We start from the raw sequence: 18282 nt of genomic DNA, 5'->3' as shown, positions 1-18282 counted from the left end.
GCTGTGAAGTGACCTAAGTCTTAGAATTAAAAAGACAGCATTTATAAAGTCAATCCCTGCAGTCAGTATTCAATCAATGTGTAGTTACCTGGATAGGAGCCTTGAAGGCTCCATGGATCCCAACTAACTGCCAAAGAACTAGAGGACACAATGAGTTTTGGCCTCTGAAACTAAACAGGAAGTGGTAGAAGCTACTGTTTGTTCACACAGGTGACACTGAGCTTTCCAGAAAATACAGGTGAAGGCCTAGCCACTCACTCCTGGGTATTAGCGGGATACAGAAAGCACCAATAACTTTAACACCTGTACAGTTTCATCTGAAAACAATTTTAAGTGTGAAACTATTTCCACTACTACACAGTTAATTTGAAGTGGCCATATTTTTTTATACAGAAGATGGCCACAGTCCATAAAACAATGTTATATAGAACCTTGTTCAGAAATATTTTTCTTTTTAATATATTTGGCTTTAAGGACAATCTATCTGCTTGTCAATCCCAAATTTTTATCTCCAGCCCTGACAACTCACTTGAACTACAGACCCCTATTTCTATAATAACTGCCTATGCAACACTTCCTCTATTTAGGATTATGACTAGGTACCTCAACTTTAATATACAAATTGAATTTTTAACCCCATGAAACTCAACCCTTCCTCACCATAGTAAATGAAGTCTCCTTCTGAAATCACCACCTATCCAATAATTTATTCTGGTCGGCATTTTTTTAAAAATCAGCTTTATTAAAATATTATTTGCATATAATAAAATTCATCAACATGGACTATACAATTTGATAAGTCCTGTCAAATGTAATCAATACCACAATTATAATTAAAATATTTCCATCACCTTCAAAATGTTTCCCCCACCCTTTCCAGGCAACAACAATTTCTTTCCTTTCAAATTGCTTTTGCTTTCTCCAGAATTTCATATAACTTGAATCATGTAGCATGCAAATCTTTTGAGTCTGGCTTCTTTCCCAAATTCCTTATCTAAAGAAGTCCCCTACCCCCATTCTCAGCTAAACACATAACCCTGATTTTTATCTTCACAGGTTAGTTATATCACTATATGTAAAATAAATATATTTTATTTATTAAAGGTATTTTTCACCTTGAATATAAGCTCGATGAGTGCCCAGGGACCTTTTCTATGTTGTTCAATGCTATATACCCAAATCTTCCAACAGTGCCAAAATACAGTAGATGCTTAATAAATATGACTGGATAAAGAAATTAAAATAACCCCTTAAGTTTTTCCTATTAAAATTATTCATACTTTAAATGACCAATAAGATGAATTTGTATTATATTCTAAGATGAGAACATTGAGGGGGTGAAGACGGTAGTGGCGAGTTGCAAGGCCTCTGGAGTAAAGCTGCCTGCTTTTGAATCCGGACTTGTTGCTGCTTCCAAGGAGTTATTATGGCCTGGGGCAAGTTACATAATCTTCCTAAGCTTTAATTTCCGCTACTGTAAAAGTGAGGATAATAACAGTTTCTGTCTCATAGGATGGTTGTGATGATTAAATGAGATCAAACATGTAAAACAATTAGAAAAGTGCATAGTACTTAGAAATGAATTAATGATAGGCAATGTAGTTATAATTATTGCTATCCCTACCACTACTACCACCACCACCACCACCATCACCACCACCACCATTATCTTACTATTTTCTGCAGCCAAAACTGAAAAAAAAAAAATCCATAAAAATAGCTTTTTAGCTAATAGCCTAAAATATTTGCTTAGAATAAAGCCAAGTAAAGAAAACTTGAATGTGGAGAACTATTCTTTCCTTGTTGTTATAAGTGATGACAACATTCTGTCAACTTTTGTAATGTCTGATATTCCAGGTATTTTCCTAAAAGGAGTAACAAGGATGTTATAATTCTGAAACTCACAGTTAAAATCCTCAAGGGTATGAACAAGTTCAAGAGGCAGTATTTCAGGTTCCCATCACTTGTAGCCCAGGGGTAAAGTCTATTTACAAATTATATTTCTGATCCTGAAATGTAAGTAGTTTAAGGTATTTTATTAACTTGATAGGATTTTTACAAAGCAATATGTAATACTTCATTGCTTTTTCCAATTTGCTTTTCTAAGTAATTAATGTGATTAATTAATGAAGTGATTTCTATAAATGTCTATGAATTGGTGAGCTCCTAAAATGCTAGTATTAAAATATTAATGCAGTGTTTCCCAAACTTGGGGGTTGATGTGAGTTTTCTTCCTATCAAAGGTGTCCCTCTAGAAAAAAATCGTATACAGACCAAATCTAAGAATATACATACTGTGATTTATTTTGTAATAATCATATTCTTTGCGATAGTCAATCTATCTACCTAACTCCTCACCTACCTAGCTATTTATCTATTATAATATTACATTTTTCTGATAATCCATATGGAGATTGTATCAGGTAAAAACTTATCAACACTAAGATTGAGGATCATTTTCTCCAAGAGTGAGGAAAACAAAATTAGTGGTTTCCTAAAGATGACAGCTTCATTCAATTCTGTGCTCAGGATCAGTTTTTGTTTTTCTTTTTCTTTTGAATACTATTAGCAAAATCCTTCAGTCAAGGAATGAAAACAAGCTTGATTAAACTTTACATACTGATATGCCCAGATGCCTTGACCTTATTTTAGGCATATTAGTCACAGGTGAAAGAAAAGTAGTAAATTTTACTACTGGTGAAAGATTCCAGGTCCAGTGGGTAGGAAATTTTGGCTACTTTACAATGACAAATCTGAGTAGAGGCAGGGAAGGCTTTATCATCAGTGTTGTTCCTAAAAGAATTTGGTATGGGATAGGCATACCAAGTTCCAGCCTTCATGGATCCAAGGGTGAGAACAAAGCCTAAAAACTGCTAGTAGGTATTAGAGAGGGTTTTAAAGACCATGACCACATATAGCAAATTCATTCAGACATGCTCAAGTAAGTCTTTAACCGAAGCTTTTTCAAAGTTGAAGCCCAAACTGTGTGCACTTTTCACCAAGAAACATTGCCATTAAAACTTAAAACTAACAAACAATTCAAAATACGTATTTTCCAGCTCATTTGTATTTCATTCTCCTTTGTGTTTTAATAAATGTGGGATTCCAAATTCTGCCTTCAAGATGAGACTCCTAATACTGTTGTACTATATAATTAACACCAATACTCTTGCTTTAGAAAACTAAAGAGGCTAATCCAAATAGAAGAAAATAAAAATGTTTTAAAAGCACCAAATACCTTATTTGCCTTTAATCTGTTATTAAATCTTTGTCTATTAAGTCCCAGATCAGTTTAGTTTCCATTGCCTGTTTTTCTTGTGTATTAGCATACCTTCCTGCTTCTTTGCAAATCTCAAAATTTTGTGTTGTTGATAAAAACTTGTTGACATTTGAAATAAGGTAATGTAGCAACTCTAGAAATCTTCCATCCTCCAAGAATAATTGTTCCTGTTGCTATTTGTTTGTTTAGGGAATTTTATTTAGCCGTTTTTTAATACTAATTCTGCAAAATCTGTTTTCCTTGTAATGTGTAGCCACTGAAGCCTTTGCTGGGTTAGCCCCGTGGTCAGCTAATGATTAGAAAGCGATTTCCTTGAAAACCCTGAGCCAGTAATTGTTATCATTTGCCAAGGACCTTTCTGTACTGGGGAGCACTTTCAACACGGACAGTTTAGAACTCTACTTTCTGTTTGCACAGAACCAAAGTGAGCCAGAGGTGAGAGATTAGAGCCCCCTCAGGTCTTTTCCGGGTGTATGTGCAAATTTGTGCATCAGTGTGACTTTCAAGAACTCGAGGAATATTTTTAAAAATCAGAGCTTTTAAAGGAACAAGACAAACAAATAAAGAAATAAAAACTCATAGACACAGACAATAGCTTAGTGGTTACCAGAGGGTAAGGGGGAGAGGCAGGTGGTAGATGAGGGTAAACGGGGTTAAATATATGGTGATGGAAGGAGAACTGACTCTGGGTGGTGAACATACAATGTGAGATATAGATGATGTATTACAGAATTGTACACTTGAAATCTACGTAATTTTACTAACCATTGTCACCCCAATAATTTTTTTTTCTTTTTTTTTTAATTAATTTTATTGGGGTGACAATTGTTAGTAAATTTACATAGATTTCAGGTGTACAATTCTGTATTACAACGTCTATAAATCCCATTGTGTGTTCACCACCCAGAGTCAGTTCTCCTTCCATCACCACATATTTGATCCCCTTTACCCTCATCACCCACCCCCCACCCCCTTACCCTCTGGTAACCAATAAATTTTAATTAAAAAAAATCAAGAGCTTTTAAAACTTATCTATGGCAATCACATTTCCCAGATTTCTCCTTCAAATTTTTGGCCAGTCTTTTGTTTGCCCAAACTTGTATTTTTGCCCTAAGCAGTTGAGAAGTTAAACAATTGTCACTCATTCTTCTGACAAACATGCTGGCTTTTTCCATTGAGCAAGCTCTGATTCAGGTCAAATATCAATAAGCCCTTTCCATGGGGACTTCCCAGGGAACTGCCAGTCAGGCCAAATAGTAACAATTCTTTGTAGGGTTTTTGTGGAGCTCCAAACCTGGGCTGCCCTTTCCAGTGGCTTGTGCATTGCTGTTTTACACAGCTACCTCGGTTGTGAGGCAACCAGTTTTTGGAGCAACCATAGCGCTGAGGAGAAGGGATTGGAAATGAGGCAAGTTAAAACTCTATAAAGCTTGTTCTTACCGAGATTTAACTATTTTTCTTGAATAAATACTCCATGAGTTGTTGAAGCCTTTGGTAATATCCAGAGTTCTAAAAAAAGTTGCTTTTGACAATCTTTGTGAGTATTTGCATTGCAATTATGGAGAAGCTAATTGGCAAAGGTGCTTAGTATGCCATTCCACAAGTCCTGCTTGAACTCTCCCTCATAAAGCATATCAATATTTTCCCACTTTCTTTTCAGTACATTAAATGTATAGATTTAAATATTTAATCTATCTGAAATTCATTTTAGTATACAGAGTCCCAAAAGAAATGGTCAGCAAGTTGCAATTATTTTTAATCTTTTCTTGGTTAATTAGTAAGTAACTTTAGATAATCTAAGAAAAGTTACGGATTATCTCTGCAGAAAAATCTGCACATAAACAGTTTTGCTAAATTCAGTAAATTCAAAGACTTTCTAGGCCCCTTTTTATGGAACCCAGATTAAAAACCTTGATTTGCTAAGATAACTTATTTTATCTAATTTGTAATTTCTTTAGATTTGTAAACTGAAGAAAAATTTTGTGGCTCTTTCTGTATTCTATTCAATTCCACCGGTCTGCTACATCCATTACAGTACCACAGAATTTTAACTACACCAAGTATCCTTCTGCCTTAGAACCTTTGCACTTGCTTTTCCTCATTCCTGAGACACTATTTCCCCAGCTGTTCACAAGGTACATTCCGCATTTCAATGCAGGTCTCAGCTCAAATGCTACTACTTTAGAGAGTCCTTACCTGACTACCCTGTTTATATATTGGTTCCTTCGCTCTCTAGCTCCTTACACAGATTCATTTTCCTTCATGACACTGATCACTACTTCACATTTCATTATACATTTAATATTAGTTTCCTGTCTTCTTCACAAGAAGGCAGGAATTTATTTTTCACTACTGTATTCCCAGAAACTAGTACAATCCCTGAAACACAGCAAGTAGTCTTTTCAGTTAATGTGAAACACCGAAGTATAAGTTTGACCATGGCAATTTATTTGTTTATTTTGCTACTCTAAATAAATGAAAGATTAATATAAGCTTAATCTGGCTTAATTTGTTATTTGTTTATTTTGCTAGTCTAAATAAATGAAAGATTAATATAAGCTTAATCTGGCTCATAAGAAAAGTAATTTGTCAATTTTCTAGAATAGGGCTCTGAAGCTTTAAGGGGCTAATGAAAGTTATTTGTTTGTAGTTTTTACTACAATCATGTGGAAATGAAAGAAGTGAACTATATAAGATCTTGAAATACATTTAATATTACCACCTCTATTTTGAAAACCTGAGAGTAATCTGGCAAAACTGTTCTCTCTCCTAGATGTTCTCTATTAAAGTCTGTCAGCCACAAAACAATCAAAAACCTTCTCTCTCTCTCTCTCTCTCTCTCTCTCTCTCTCTCTCTCTCTCTCCCCTTCACTCCCTTCTCCTTTTCTTTCTTTCTTTCTTTCTTCCTTTTCTCTTTCTCTTTCATGCTTGCTTGCTCTAGCTCCCTACCTCCCTGTCGTGCAGGGTATCTGGCGGGGTCTCTGGCCCCGCTCCCCACATAAAAGCGCAGGATACGGTGAGGCCAAAAAGGAACACCCACGGAGCCATAGATAGGGAAGTCAAACCAATATATTCTCGCTGGGGGCACTATAGTCTCACTGGAGGCTGGATCCACACTGTCCGCAACCTGCCGTTCTAACAGCAGCCCGTGCTTGCCAGCCACCATCTTCTTGCTAGCCCCCATTTTTTTTCTGCTAGCGTAGCCACGGCAGTTATATTAGTGGCCAATGGCTCACTGGTTACAGTCGATGGCCAACTAGCCACAGCTGATGGCCATCCAATCACAGTTGATGGCCATTTACTACCTGAGCCAGCACCTTTCTATGTGAGCCCGAGAGCCTGGAAACTGCTTTCTGGGGCTCTGTCCCCACACTCCCTCTTTCTTCCCCCCAAATACACAACCGTTTGTAAGGGAAAGAAACAAAATGTATTTATTCATGACATGATTGGATTATCTTCACAGTACTCTGAAACTATGAAGAACAATTTTTAAAGTATATCATATAATGTGGTGTTCGGTATAGACAAGAATGCTCATGACAAAGTGCCAAGGGAGGGTGTTCTTTAAGATACATTTTTTTTTTTTTTTTTTTTTTGGTTTGGGTGATGAATATGTGCTGATTTACTCATGTTATCTTACCCAATTTAATGGTGATGAATAGCCCACATCTATGTGAGGTTCAAGGAGTGGTCTGTGGTCACAAAATCATTTCAAGCAAACTCTCCCAAATCAGGACTTAGTGAATGATCTTGACCTTACTGGCATTGAATACTAATCAACTGCACTGAGAGACAAGTAAGCATATTATATACAATAGGTGTTCAGTATATATTTGTTAATACTAACAATAGGTTACAAAAAGAATTAGAAAGCAATCATTACTCTAATGGAAAAAAGCAAGAAAGGAAAAAGGTAAGATATGTTACTACTACATTACTGTTATCATACCATAAATTCTGCTTACAGTCTGTTTAATTTTTATAATAAATGGGCAACTATGTAGTCTTAACAATACACTTAAGTCATAGCTTTCAAAAACTCATAACATGTATCATGGATATTAGAAGCATTGAATTTTTTAGGGCTTCAGTAAGATTAATTAATGAGTCATAAGAAAAGATGTGTAATCAAGGTTGTTTATTCTTAAAACATAGTCATTTTAACTCCATTTATAATGAATAAATGAACAATGGTAGTAATGTAACACTTTGATCATGTAAAAGAAAAGACTTCTTTGAATGTTATTTTTTGTTTTTTGTACTTGTTTAAGGAAAGATTTACTTGGGTATCTTATTGCCTATATAAAGAAAAGGCTAAATGTAAGTAAAATAAATTCATGGTAATTCAATTATAAAAACTACAACAATAAAGTTTAATTACTTAATTCTTCATATAAGTAATCAAAAGTTATATTGTATGGCCATATTTGTTGATACGTATATCTCTTATGAGACCATAGGGATGGTATAGATAGATAGATAGATAGATAGATAGATAGATAGATAAATAGATAGATAGATATAAATTAATTGAATTAAATTGTTTTCTACATATACCATTTTGTATTCATTGTGTGTGTATTTGTGGAAAAGAAAAATCAACTATATTAAATAGGAGGCTTAATGTGGCTGCTATGAGTAAACATAAATTTGGATTCTGATTTTTTAAAAAATAGAGTAAAAAGGTAAAATTATAAGTATCAGAAAGTAAAAATATATATGCTGAAAAATTATTTGTTTAAAATATTAATACCAAAGGCAAAATAAACACTGATATATCCCTTATGATTTTACAATGAAATAATAGTAAGGATACTTCATTTTGAGAAAAATGAGGACAAAACAATTTACAGAGTTAACTTTACTAACCTGACTAATTTTTCTTTGTTCTTGTATAGCTTTTTGAATTGCCTGAGACACTTTTTCTTGATCTTCTGCATGCTCAGTCTTCCATAACTCCCTTTCTTCAGCATGGGCTTTTTCCAAATTTTTTCTTTCTTCTTCTATGGCTTTTAAAACTGCATCCTTTATTGCTTCTTTCTCAAGCTTCAAAACAAAGAATGATGAAAAAATATTTGAAAGGATGACTGCACAATAACTATTTGAATAAAACAGACTTGGGTTAACCTAAAAAATACAAAACTTTGATTCTACAGGGTTTAGTTCTGACATTGTTGTTTTTATGCATATTTAATAATCAGTGTAAAATAAAATCAATTATTTCTTTTTGTATAAATAATCTACTTATTTCCATGGCATTTCTAAACTTCAAAGAAACCAAGCCTTAGCTTAAATTAGCAGTTGTTAAACTATTTGGTCTTAGGATCTCTTTACTCTTAAAAATTATTGAGTACTTCAAAGATCTTTTGATTATGGTGGTTATACATATAAATTAAAATTTACCATATTAGAAATTCAAATCAAGATAAAAATTGAAATATTTATTGATTAATTCATTTATAATTAATAACATTAAACACCTTGTATATTAATAAACACTATATTTTATGAAAATTATAATTTTTCCAAAATAAAAAAAAAAGTTTGTAAATTTTTCCAAAATTAAAAAAAAATGTTTGTAAACCTTCTCAATATCTGATGTAATGGAAGATAGATTCCTATATCTGCCTTCTGTATTAACTGTGTAATGATATTATTCGGTTGGAAAAAATATATACGTATAAGCCCAGTCTCCCACAGATATGTAGTAAAGAAGAGAGGAGTATTTAGTAGTCAGTTGTGATCATTGAAGATATTCTTGATGATTCTACACCAAAACTTAACAAGAGGTAGCTATTAAAATTTAGTTGCAATAAGGAAAATCAAACCATGTCAATGAAATTTTTGTAGTTAAGTTACTTACAGTCCTTTTTTGCACTTTGAATTAATCCTTTATCCACAAAGGATTGTTTAAAACATTTTTTATTTGGAAAACATTGATTCAAAGAATTATGCATCTCCTCCAGATGTTGATGCATTTCATTATAGCATAACAAAAAAGCCACATTTGTTAATACTACCATCAATCTCATCAGCAACGTTTTAACTATTAGAAAGCAGATACAAATTTTCCAAAACTCTAATTTTTACTTTAATGCACAAATTTTATCATTAGCAACAAAACTGTCCGGTTTTTCCTTAAAGGGCTGGGCTCACTCCACTTATTTTGGAGAAAATGTCTGCCAAATATGAAAGATTGCATAACCTTCACTATTTAGTAAAATGGAATTCTGTGAAAAAAGTGACTACACTTCAGTTGCAACTCAAAACAACTGCACAAGAATTTTCCTCAAGAAAACCACTGTACTTTGGTACGCAGTGAAGTCCACAGACCTCCCACACTTCATCCCGAGAGTTACCACGTTTTCTATGGCTTCTAGTTCACAACCAATTTGACGAAAGTTATTGAAGTTGACAGTTGCCATTTTCTGAACTCTTATTTTACTCTACCATTCTTCTCTGAAACTACTTTTACTATGCTCACCAACATCTTCCATGTTCTTTAATCCAAATGACATTTTTAGTTGTTTTTATCCTCATTTTTGTTGACCTCAAAGCAACATTCTACATAGCTATTTCTGCTTTCTTGAAGCTATCTCTTTTCTTGGCTTGTATGACAGCATGTAGCTTTTATTTCTCTTACTAATCTGGCTGAGCTGTTTCAGTTCTTTATAACTTCTTCCTTTCTCTGAATTTTAAATATTTTAAATTTTAGAGTTCTTTCAGAGCTCAGACCTTGGACCACCTATTACTCTACACTCTCCTGTGAGGTGATTACACATAACAGTAATTTCCACGGCTACCACTACCATCTATCTGCTAGGGGAAAAAAAACGAAAAACAAAAAAACCCATATTCGTATCTTCAGGTTTCTCCCGAGCTGTAAATGCCAGGTAGATTTAGTTGTCTACTTTACTTTATCATCTGTATAAATCACTTGCACATCAAACTCTATACCACAGAAATAGTATTACTTTCTACGTCCTTGTTGAATTAATACTTCGAGAGTTCACAACCTGGCCACCTCCTACATCATCCAGACCAAATATATATGTTGATTCCATCTCCTAACAATTTCTAGAATTTGCCCATTTATTTCCTTTGCAAGCTACTACTACTACTCTATTTCTGCCACTCCCTATCTCTTACCCAGACTTCTGATGCAATCTATTAATGTAATCTATTAATTCTTTCTCTGCCTCTAGCTTTTGTTGCTTCCAATTTCCAAAAGTCAATGTCACACCTACACTAAAAAGTTTCAATGTGTCTACCTTAACTATGGAATAAAATTCAAAGTCATAATTCAGAATGCAAACCATCCTTAAAGGCTCACTTCAAAAGTAATTTATTGTTAAAGGCTCCTACAACATGATCTATACACTCCTACAACAATACTATCTATACACTCATAATATTTTAATGCATTTATCCTTGCATTATTGGTATATAATATTTTTCTTACCTGACTAAGTTCTTTAAGAAAAAGACAAAATCATAGTCATCTTTGAACTTCCACACCAGCAGTTACTTGCACATATGAGACTTTCAATATTTGTTTACTAAATTTAAATTGAAATCTGTACCTCAAAAGTTACTATTGTATATGTTATCTGTTGGTATATATATATTTAAAATCTATGACTGACTATTCAGATGAGATATTTCAAAGTTGGCTTTAAAAAGCGCATATCTTGATAAATATATACACATACATATATATACACACACACATACACACATACACACGCATATGTGCACAAACACATACACGTATTACTTATATGATATCTATCAAATACCAAGTGGATATTAGTGTCTATATATATATATATTCTTTTTAACAAGTAATTATTAATCTAAACACAAGCATTTCAACATCACCGTAATCTTGTGTAATGTGACTTTAACAAGAATATGAACAGTAGTATCCTAAGTTTAAAAGGAAAAATAGGAAAGAAAAACATTCCTTTTTTATTGTTTTGGAATGAAATATTTTAGAAAGGTAGATTGGTTGTACCATTAATGAACTCAATTTTTTGATTCTACTTACTTATAAAGAAACCCATTATTACAGATGGGTTTATACGAGGCAAATAATTAGACTATAAAGTGATAAATATAATTCTCATATGAGACCAAAAATACTCAATTTAGGCTTTGACGTGAGGGCAAACATAATAAATATGACATAATAAAAATTACTGGAATTAAACTACAGCATAAACTTTTCAAATGGAAATACCTTTGCAGCAGACACTAATTCCTCTTTATTTCTTTGCGTTTCTTCCTCCAAACATTTTTCCAATATTTCCTATAAATGATAAGATAGACACTTAATGTATTATCTGGGGTAACAGAACACATTCTTTCCACACTTTGAGCAAACTTAAAGTATTACCTTCTGTTCTTGAGATTGCTGAATCAAAGCTTCCTTTATTTTTTCTTTTAACAGATCCTTCTCTGTATCTAGCATTTCAAGGAGTCTCTGATGCTATAAGGAAAGATAAATGGATTATGATTACATTCTGAGGCCTACAATCTATCAACAAGAAGAAGCTGGTGGATTCATTTGCCCAAAATACTGAAGTAGTTAGTTACTAGAGGAAACAATGGAAAGTTTGCTAAAATGAAGGCTTAGGAGCCAAAAAAACACTCAATTCACCTTTCTCCAATGGGTCCATCTATAGCTTTTTAGCCTCAAACTCAACAGAGTACATGACATAATATCTAACTTAAGAACAACTTTTCCAAATTGGAAAATGAATCAGAAATTGATAAATTCATTTCCTAAAATTATGTTTAAAAAAATTACTCACTAAAATAATTATTAGCTTATAACAAGAGAGTAATCAGATAATAACTGTTTGCTTGAACTAGCTTAACAAATTATTTGTGTTTCTAATAAAACCCTTTTATAGAAATGGAAAGATTTATTACTGTTCTCACACCAAGAATTTACTACAGATTCAAAAAATGAATCTATGAAAACAGTCAAAGGAATATTATGTGGTAGCTAATGTTAAAGCATATGGAGTTCACGTATTTACTTTTATTCCAATGTGCTAGTGAAGAAACACACAGAACCATCAGCCAGTTATCATAAACTAGACAGTAGATTTTGGAGAGTTTTCTAAGAAAATTTGACTTTGGTAGCTTCAATATCTTCAATATACATGAGCCCGATATTTGCTCTGGAACAGCATTTTTATAGGGAAACATGACTAAAAAGAAATACATATTCCTACTCATATAGATTTCTCATTCAGTTACTAAGTGCAAATAAGATATTTTTCTCAGATTTATACTGCCTTTTATATATAAACTTCCTTTACATATAAACTTACCCTGATACCCAATATTTAAAAACATATGTATGTCTGAAAGTTCTGATTTAAAACATTTTTTTTAGGGAGGCAGTCTACACTTAGAGTAAGTGACCAAATAGTCATGTCTCATGAAGATAATCCATTATTCCTGGTTTTAATTTTAATTTTATCTTTATTTTTCAAGAAAATAAGGGAAATCACAAGAAAGATGTGGTTTTTCTTTAAAAACAAATGCAAACTGTGATACAAATCAAGACAGGATTATGAGAAATTATTGGTATCATATGAATTTGTGAAAGGCAGTTGACTAACAAATCAGTAGATTTAGCATATGATATATAATAATAACTTAGACTTTATTTTTGTATTCTATGGAAGTCTAGATAAAGAATTTCATAGAATCAGAAACTACACCTAATCTTATTTTAAAAACATGAGAAAATATGTAAAGATGTAATATCAGGCAAATAATTAGACTTAAAAATGATAAATATAATTCTCATATGAGACCAAAATCATATGAGACCAAAAACATCCAATTTAGGCTTTGAAGTGGAGGTAAACAACAAAAATAGAATAAAATTTATTAGAATTAAACTACAGAATAAACTTTCAGAGTCATTAATAATTTTGAAAATGATTTCTCCTTAAAATGAATGTTTTGTTTATAAATCAAACTAACGGAAATCATTAAGTAGTTACTAGTAGGCCAAGTTTCTCCAGAGGTCCAACCAAGAACTAGTCAAAGAGGATACGTAAGCTAAAATGACAATACAATGTTTAGAACATTCATTCCTGAATGTCATTTCTTAATTCTGATAATATACTATCATAGAAGAATATTTTTGAACTTTATTGTACAGGAATAAACCCAGAATTACCATTTGAAAGAAGAATCCTACATAAAATATACCCTATGTAAAAAACTATTGATCTACTTGAGAAAACATAATTAGGCTATTGACTTTTTATAGATAGACAGATGATAAGAGCTAACATTTTTGGAGTACTTTTAAGGTTTCAAGCACTGTTAAAAGTACTGTACACGTAGTTGTAACACATTAAACCCTCACAACTGCTAAGTCAGTCAGTATTCTTCCTCATTTTTGGATAAGTGATTGGAGACTTAGAGAGGCTAAGTATCTTGTCAGGTCGTTAATAAATGACTTCAGCAATAATCATATCTGTATACGTTATTAGCAGTAAAAATTACCCAACAGCTAAAAGCAGTCCCACTATTACCAAGTTATTACCTAGTAACTAAAGCTACTTAATACAAGTAGTACTATGTCAGGTAAGGCTTCTAGTTGGCTTCAAAGAATTTGACTAATTGATTCTTCTGATTTTGTTCTTTTCAGAGTAATATTAAAATTGTTCTTTTTAGTGTAATATAATTTCCTGGACCAATATCAACTGATATTAGGAGAGATAATTTAGAATTGCGAAATTTAGATAATTTGGAAATGAGAAAAGTTTAAGTCTTAAAATTAAACACAGTTAATTTGTAAGTGAATAATCCACAAGTAGCTAGTCAAAAACCATATAAAGTTCAGTAAAATATACTGTTTTTGTAAAAGTCACATACGCTTACTGTGAAAAATGTAAAGAAGTGAAAATCACCCGGAGTTCCATTACCCAAAGTAAAGCACTGATAGCATTTAGGCAAACATCCTTCTGGAGAGCTCTCTACGTATATAAATATGTAGATATACATAAACATTTTATATACTGTTCTATAATCTTTTCATACTCAACAATGGTACTCACTTATTTCTATATAACTATGCTATTTTTATTAATTATATATTTTATCATTGTCCTATCTGCACACATTTATGTCGTTTGCAATATTTCATCTTTAAAAAAAATCTTGATTTTTGTGCATGTATCTTTGTGAACTTGTAGAATTGTAGCCTCATTAAAAATTCCTGGAAGTGGTATTAGCAGGTTAAAGATTAAACATGTTTTATATTTTGATACTTACTCTCAAACTGTACTCCAGAAAGAAAAGACAGTGGACAAAGAGAGATTATCCTCGAGAATAGAATCACATGGACTGGAAGGGCAGCTAACCAAGGAAATTGTTCCACTGCTGGAACATAGAATTCTTGCCCAGCAATATTTGGTATCTGCTATGGACCAATCACTGCTGTTTATTTCATCCTTCTCCCCTTTCCAAAATGGGAATTTTTCTTGTGGTTACAGTTGACTCTTGAACAACATAGAGGTTAGGGACAATGACCCTCATGCAGTCAAAAATCCAGGTATAACTTTTGATTCTCCCATATGTATAGATATGATTTGAATAATACCCTATGTTATCCCTCGGTATCTGTCAGGGATTGGTTCCTGTACTCCAAATCCACGGATGCTCAAGTTCCTTATATAAAATGGCATAGAACAATGTATGCCATTCGTTGCCCCTCTGCACCTGCGGATTCCAAACTGCAGAGGGAAAACACTGTTTTTGATCCTTGGCTGGTTGAACCTATGGATGTGAAACCTGGGGATACAGAGGGTCAACTGTACGTTTATTGAAAAAAATTCACGTATAAGTAGACCCATGCAGTTCAAACCCATGTTGTTCAAGGGTCAACTATATTCTGTTCTCTTTTTGAATTTATTGGTTATAAGTTTTTGCTTTTTTGGCGGGGAGGACGGGCAGAGGTTCTTTTACTTCATTTTCTGTTTCTTCAAAGTTCCTTTTTATTGCTTGAGTCAGTAATTTTCTCATTTGAAATGTTTCTCCAATGTTTGATAATTTTTTTCTGTCTATTTATATTAAATTACCAGACACAAAAATTCTGGTAGGGAAATCTGTGTATGTGGGTGAGCTTCATAGTAGGCACAAAAAGCTAGCTTTTTAATGGTTATGGTGGGGATTCCCAAATGTCAGGTCTATAAATATTTTCTCTTTTTTTGCGTATAAAGGAAAATATTAGTTGCCATTCAAAATCTGTAAGGAGCATCCACATACTTTTTCAAAAATAATTTTGAAAATATCTCTCACTAAAATACAAAGTGTTATATTTTATAATCATACCAATTTTATTTTAGTGTGTATTATGAAATAGTCATAATACAGTCAGAGCTTTATTCCTGTTACAGAATACCTGAGTCCAGGGGAAAGAAGTCAAAGAGTAAAAGCAATAGCTCCAGACATTCTATTTTGAAACTGTTCAAATTCTTCCATAAATATGATTTGAATAAAACCTTATGGCTGTTCATTTTGTATTACTCTTTTACTTCTTAAAATTGTTTAAATTATAAATGTTCAGGGTAGAAATTCAACTATATATTTTAATCTTATCTTTATATTAAATTTTCCTAACTGAAAGTTTACCCTTGTTTATTAATTTATAAATTATTATACATCCTTTCTCTATCTATATTTATAAGTTTATTCATGCCGTTTTTTCAACCATACATACAAGAAATATTTGCTTGGTGTTAAACAACATCAGACACTGGACTCGTTTCTAGGGATGCTGCTCTCAGGAACATTAATGTCTAATCGACAATCTATGATACAAATACAATTTCTCACATATGATTTGCAGAACTACTTTACAAAACATTTTCTTCAATGAATACATTAATGACTAGATTTTCATCTCGGCACAAATAAAAACCCCTTTTAAGTAAAAAGTAGAAAAAATGGTTTGGAAACAACTAGAAATGAACTTAAAAAAATTCAACACACTGATTTTAAATGAAAGTTATCATAAAAAATATAACAGTGCTTTTAGAGGAACAGATGGCAATGAAACCCAAGTGGCCATAATAAGATCCCCAAAATCAAAATACAATTTTCTTGTCTTTCACTTACTAATATTAACATTTTATGGATAAAATATATCTGTAGTGAGAAACAGATACAGTTAAGACACATAAACACCTTAGGAAAGTGACTGTTAAGTAGTAAAAACTTAAATGTTAAATGCTATTATCACACTACTACAACTACTACTTCTACGTTCCTTTTTTATTGGGGTAAAATATAACATTAAAATTTCCACTTTAACCATTTTTAAGTGGACAAGTGGCATGAATTATATTTATATTGTTGTGCAACGATCATTACTATTTCCAGATTTTTTCATAATCTCCAACAGAAAATTCTGTGCACATTAAGCAATAATCCCCCCAATAGCCTTCCATTCCCCCGCCCCCAGCCCCTTGTAACCTCTACTGTATGTCTCTATGCATTTCCCTATTCTAGATATTTCCTATACATGGAATCAAACAGTAGTTGTTTTTTGTGTCTGGCTTATCTAACATGATGTTTTCAAGGTTCATCCATGTTGTAGCATGCATCTAAACATCATACCTTTTTTATGGTTAAATAACATTCTATTGTGTGCACATACCACATTTGTTTATTCATCTGTTGATGGACACTTGGGTTGTTTTCCGCCTTTTGGTTATTGTGAATAATGCTGCTATGAACTTTAGCATACAAGTAACTATTTGAGTCCCTGCTTTCAACTCTTTTGGATGGATGGACATATATATATTCCTAGGACTAGAACTGCAGGGTCATATAATAATTCTGTTTAACTTTTTGAAGAACCACCAAACTATTTTTACATTCTCACCAGCAATGTACAAGAGTTCCAATCTCTCCATGTCTTCTACAATATCTGTCACTTTGTGCATTTTTTTAAAAATTGTCATTTTAGTAGCTGTAAAATGATATCTCATTGTGGTTTTTATTTGCATTTCTCTAAAAACTAAGCATGTCGACCATCTTTACAAATGCTACTTCTACTTCTGATACTAACGACTACTATTCCTTTCAACTGTTACTAGTATTATCTGGACAAAAAGGAAAATGATTAGGCTCTTCTTGAAGCCTTTATAAGGGTCTCTAGTAGAAGGCGTGCTAGATTTAAGGCTTGCTCATTGTGTAAGATTCTTCCAGAAGCAGGGATGTCTTGCCTTTCTAGGACAGAGGTTATTTTAGTTATTAATCACAATAAGCTAGAAATTATAAAGTGTCAAGAGAGAGCTTGGCCCTGAAGTTTTCAGCCTTTTTTACTCTAAATAACACAAAGGATTAAACATATGTGGAGATTGCCTGTATTACTTCTCCCTTCTGCCTCAATATAGAATTCCTAATTGTCCAAAAGGTCCAGCACCTGTAAATAGCTCCCGTGGTTTTTGATGGAAAAAAGGATGGTTAATACATTCTTTGTACCTTACTAACTGATCACTCCAAAGTGGGGATTTCTGACAGCTTTTGTTACATAGAAGCTGAAACTGAACCAGTGGCAACATTCAATCATAAGACTTTTTCTCAAATATTTATAATTTCTAAACAAAGAGACTTTCTACAGAATTTGCAAGATATACACTTAAACAGAATTTTAAAAGTCATTATGAAAATTAATTAAAATCTATACAAGTGAATCTCATCCAAGTACAGTGAGCAGTTTGATACATTTTACTTATCCAAAATATTCTACTGACTGGTTCTTAAAATTATATTGAAAGTTCAAAATTATATTGAAAGTGTTTTTTGTTTTTTTAGCAAATTGAAGAAATAAATGCATTACTATAGAGTTCTATTCATCTTACAGAACAGATGTTTAATGCAAGGGTGTCTAGGAAAGTCTTTTGAAATTAAGCCTAAAATCAAAGGCACTCAAAATAGGTTATGCTTTTCCTGCACTT

The 18282-nt window shown here is 32.6% G+C and overlaps 1 protein-coding gene across 15 annotated transcripts in view; it reads right to left on the bottom strand.

Annotated features, from left to right (window-relative positions):
- The window catches only part of CCDC91 (coiled-coil domain containing 91), a 334936-nt gene that overhangs the window by 72460 nt on the left and 244194 nt on the right, over positions 1-18282 (bottom strand). For all 15 annotated transcript variants that reach the window (XM_081061004.1, XM_081061007.1, XM_081061005.1 and 12 more), the window contains exons 9-11: positions 11679-11771; positions 11523-11591; positions 8150-8326 (exon numbers count right to left, since the gene is read on the bottom strand). In XM_081061004.1, the coding sequence (XP_080917130.1) occupies positions 8150-8326; positions 11523-11591; positions 11679-11771 (339 nt within the window). The remainder of the gene's footprint in view (positions 1-8149; positions 8327-11522; positions 11592-11678; positions 11772-18282) is intronic.

Source organism: Rhinolophus hipposideros (assembly GCF_964194185.1).
Source record: "Rhinolophus hipposideros genome assembly, chromosome: 9".
Taxonomy (NCBI): domain Eukaryota; kingdom Metazoa; phylum Chordata; class Mammalia; order Chiroptera; family Rhinolophidae; genus Rhinolophus; species Rhinolophus hipposideros.
The sequence above is the reverse complement of the archived record's forward strand: the minus strand, read 5'-3'. Positions and strand labels throughout refer to the sequence as shown.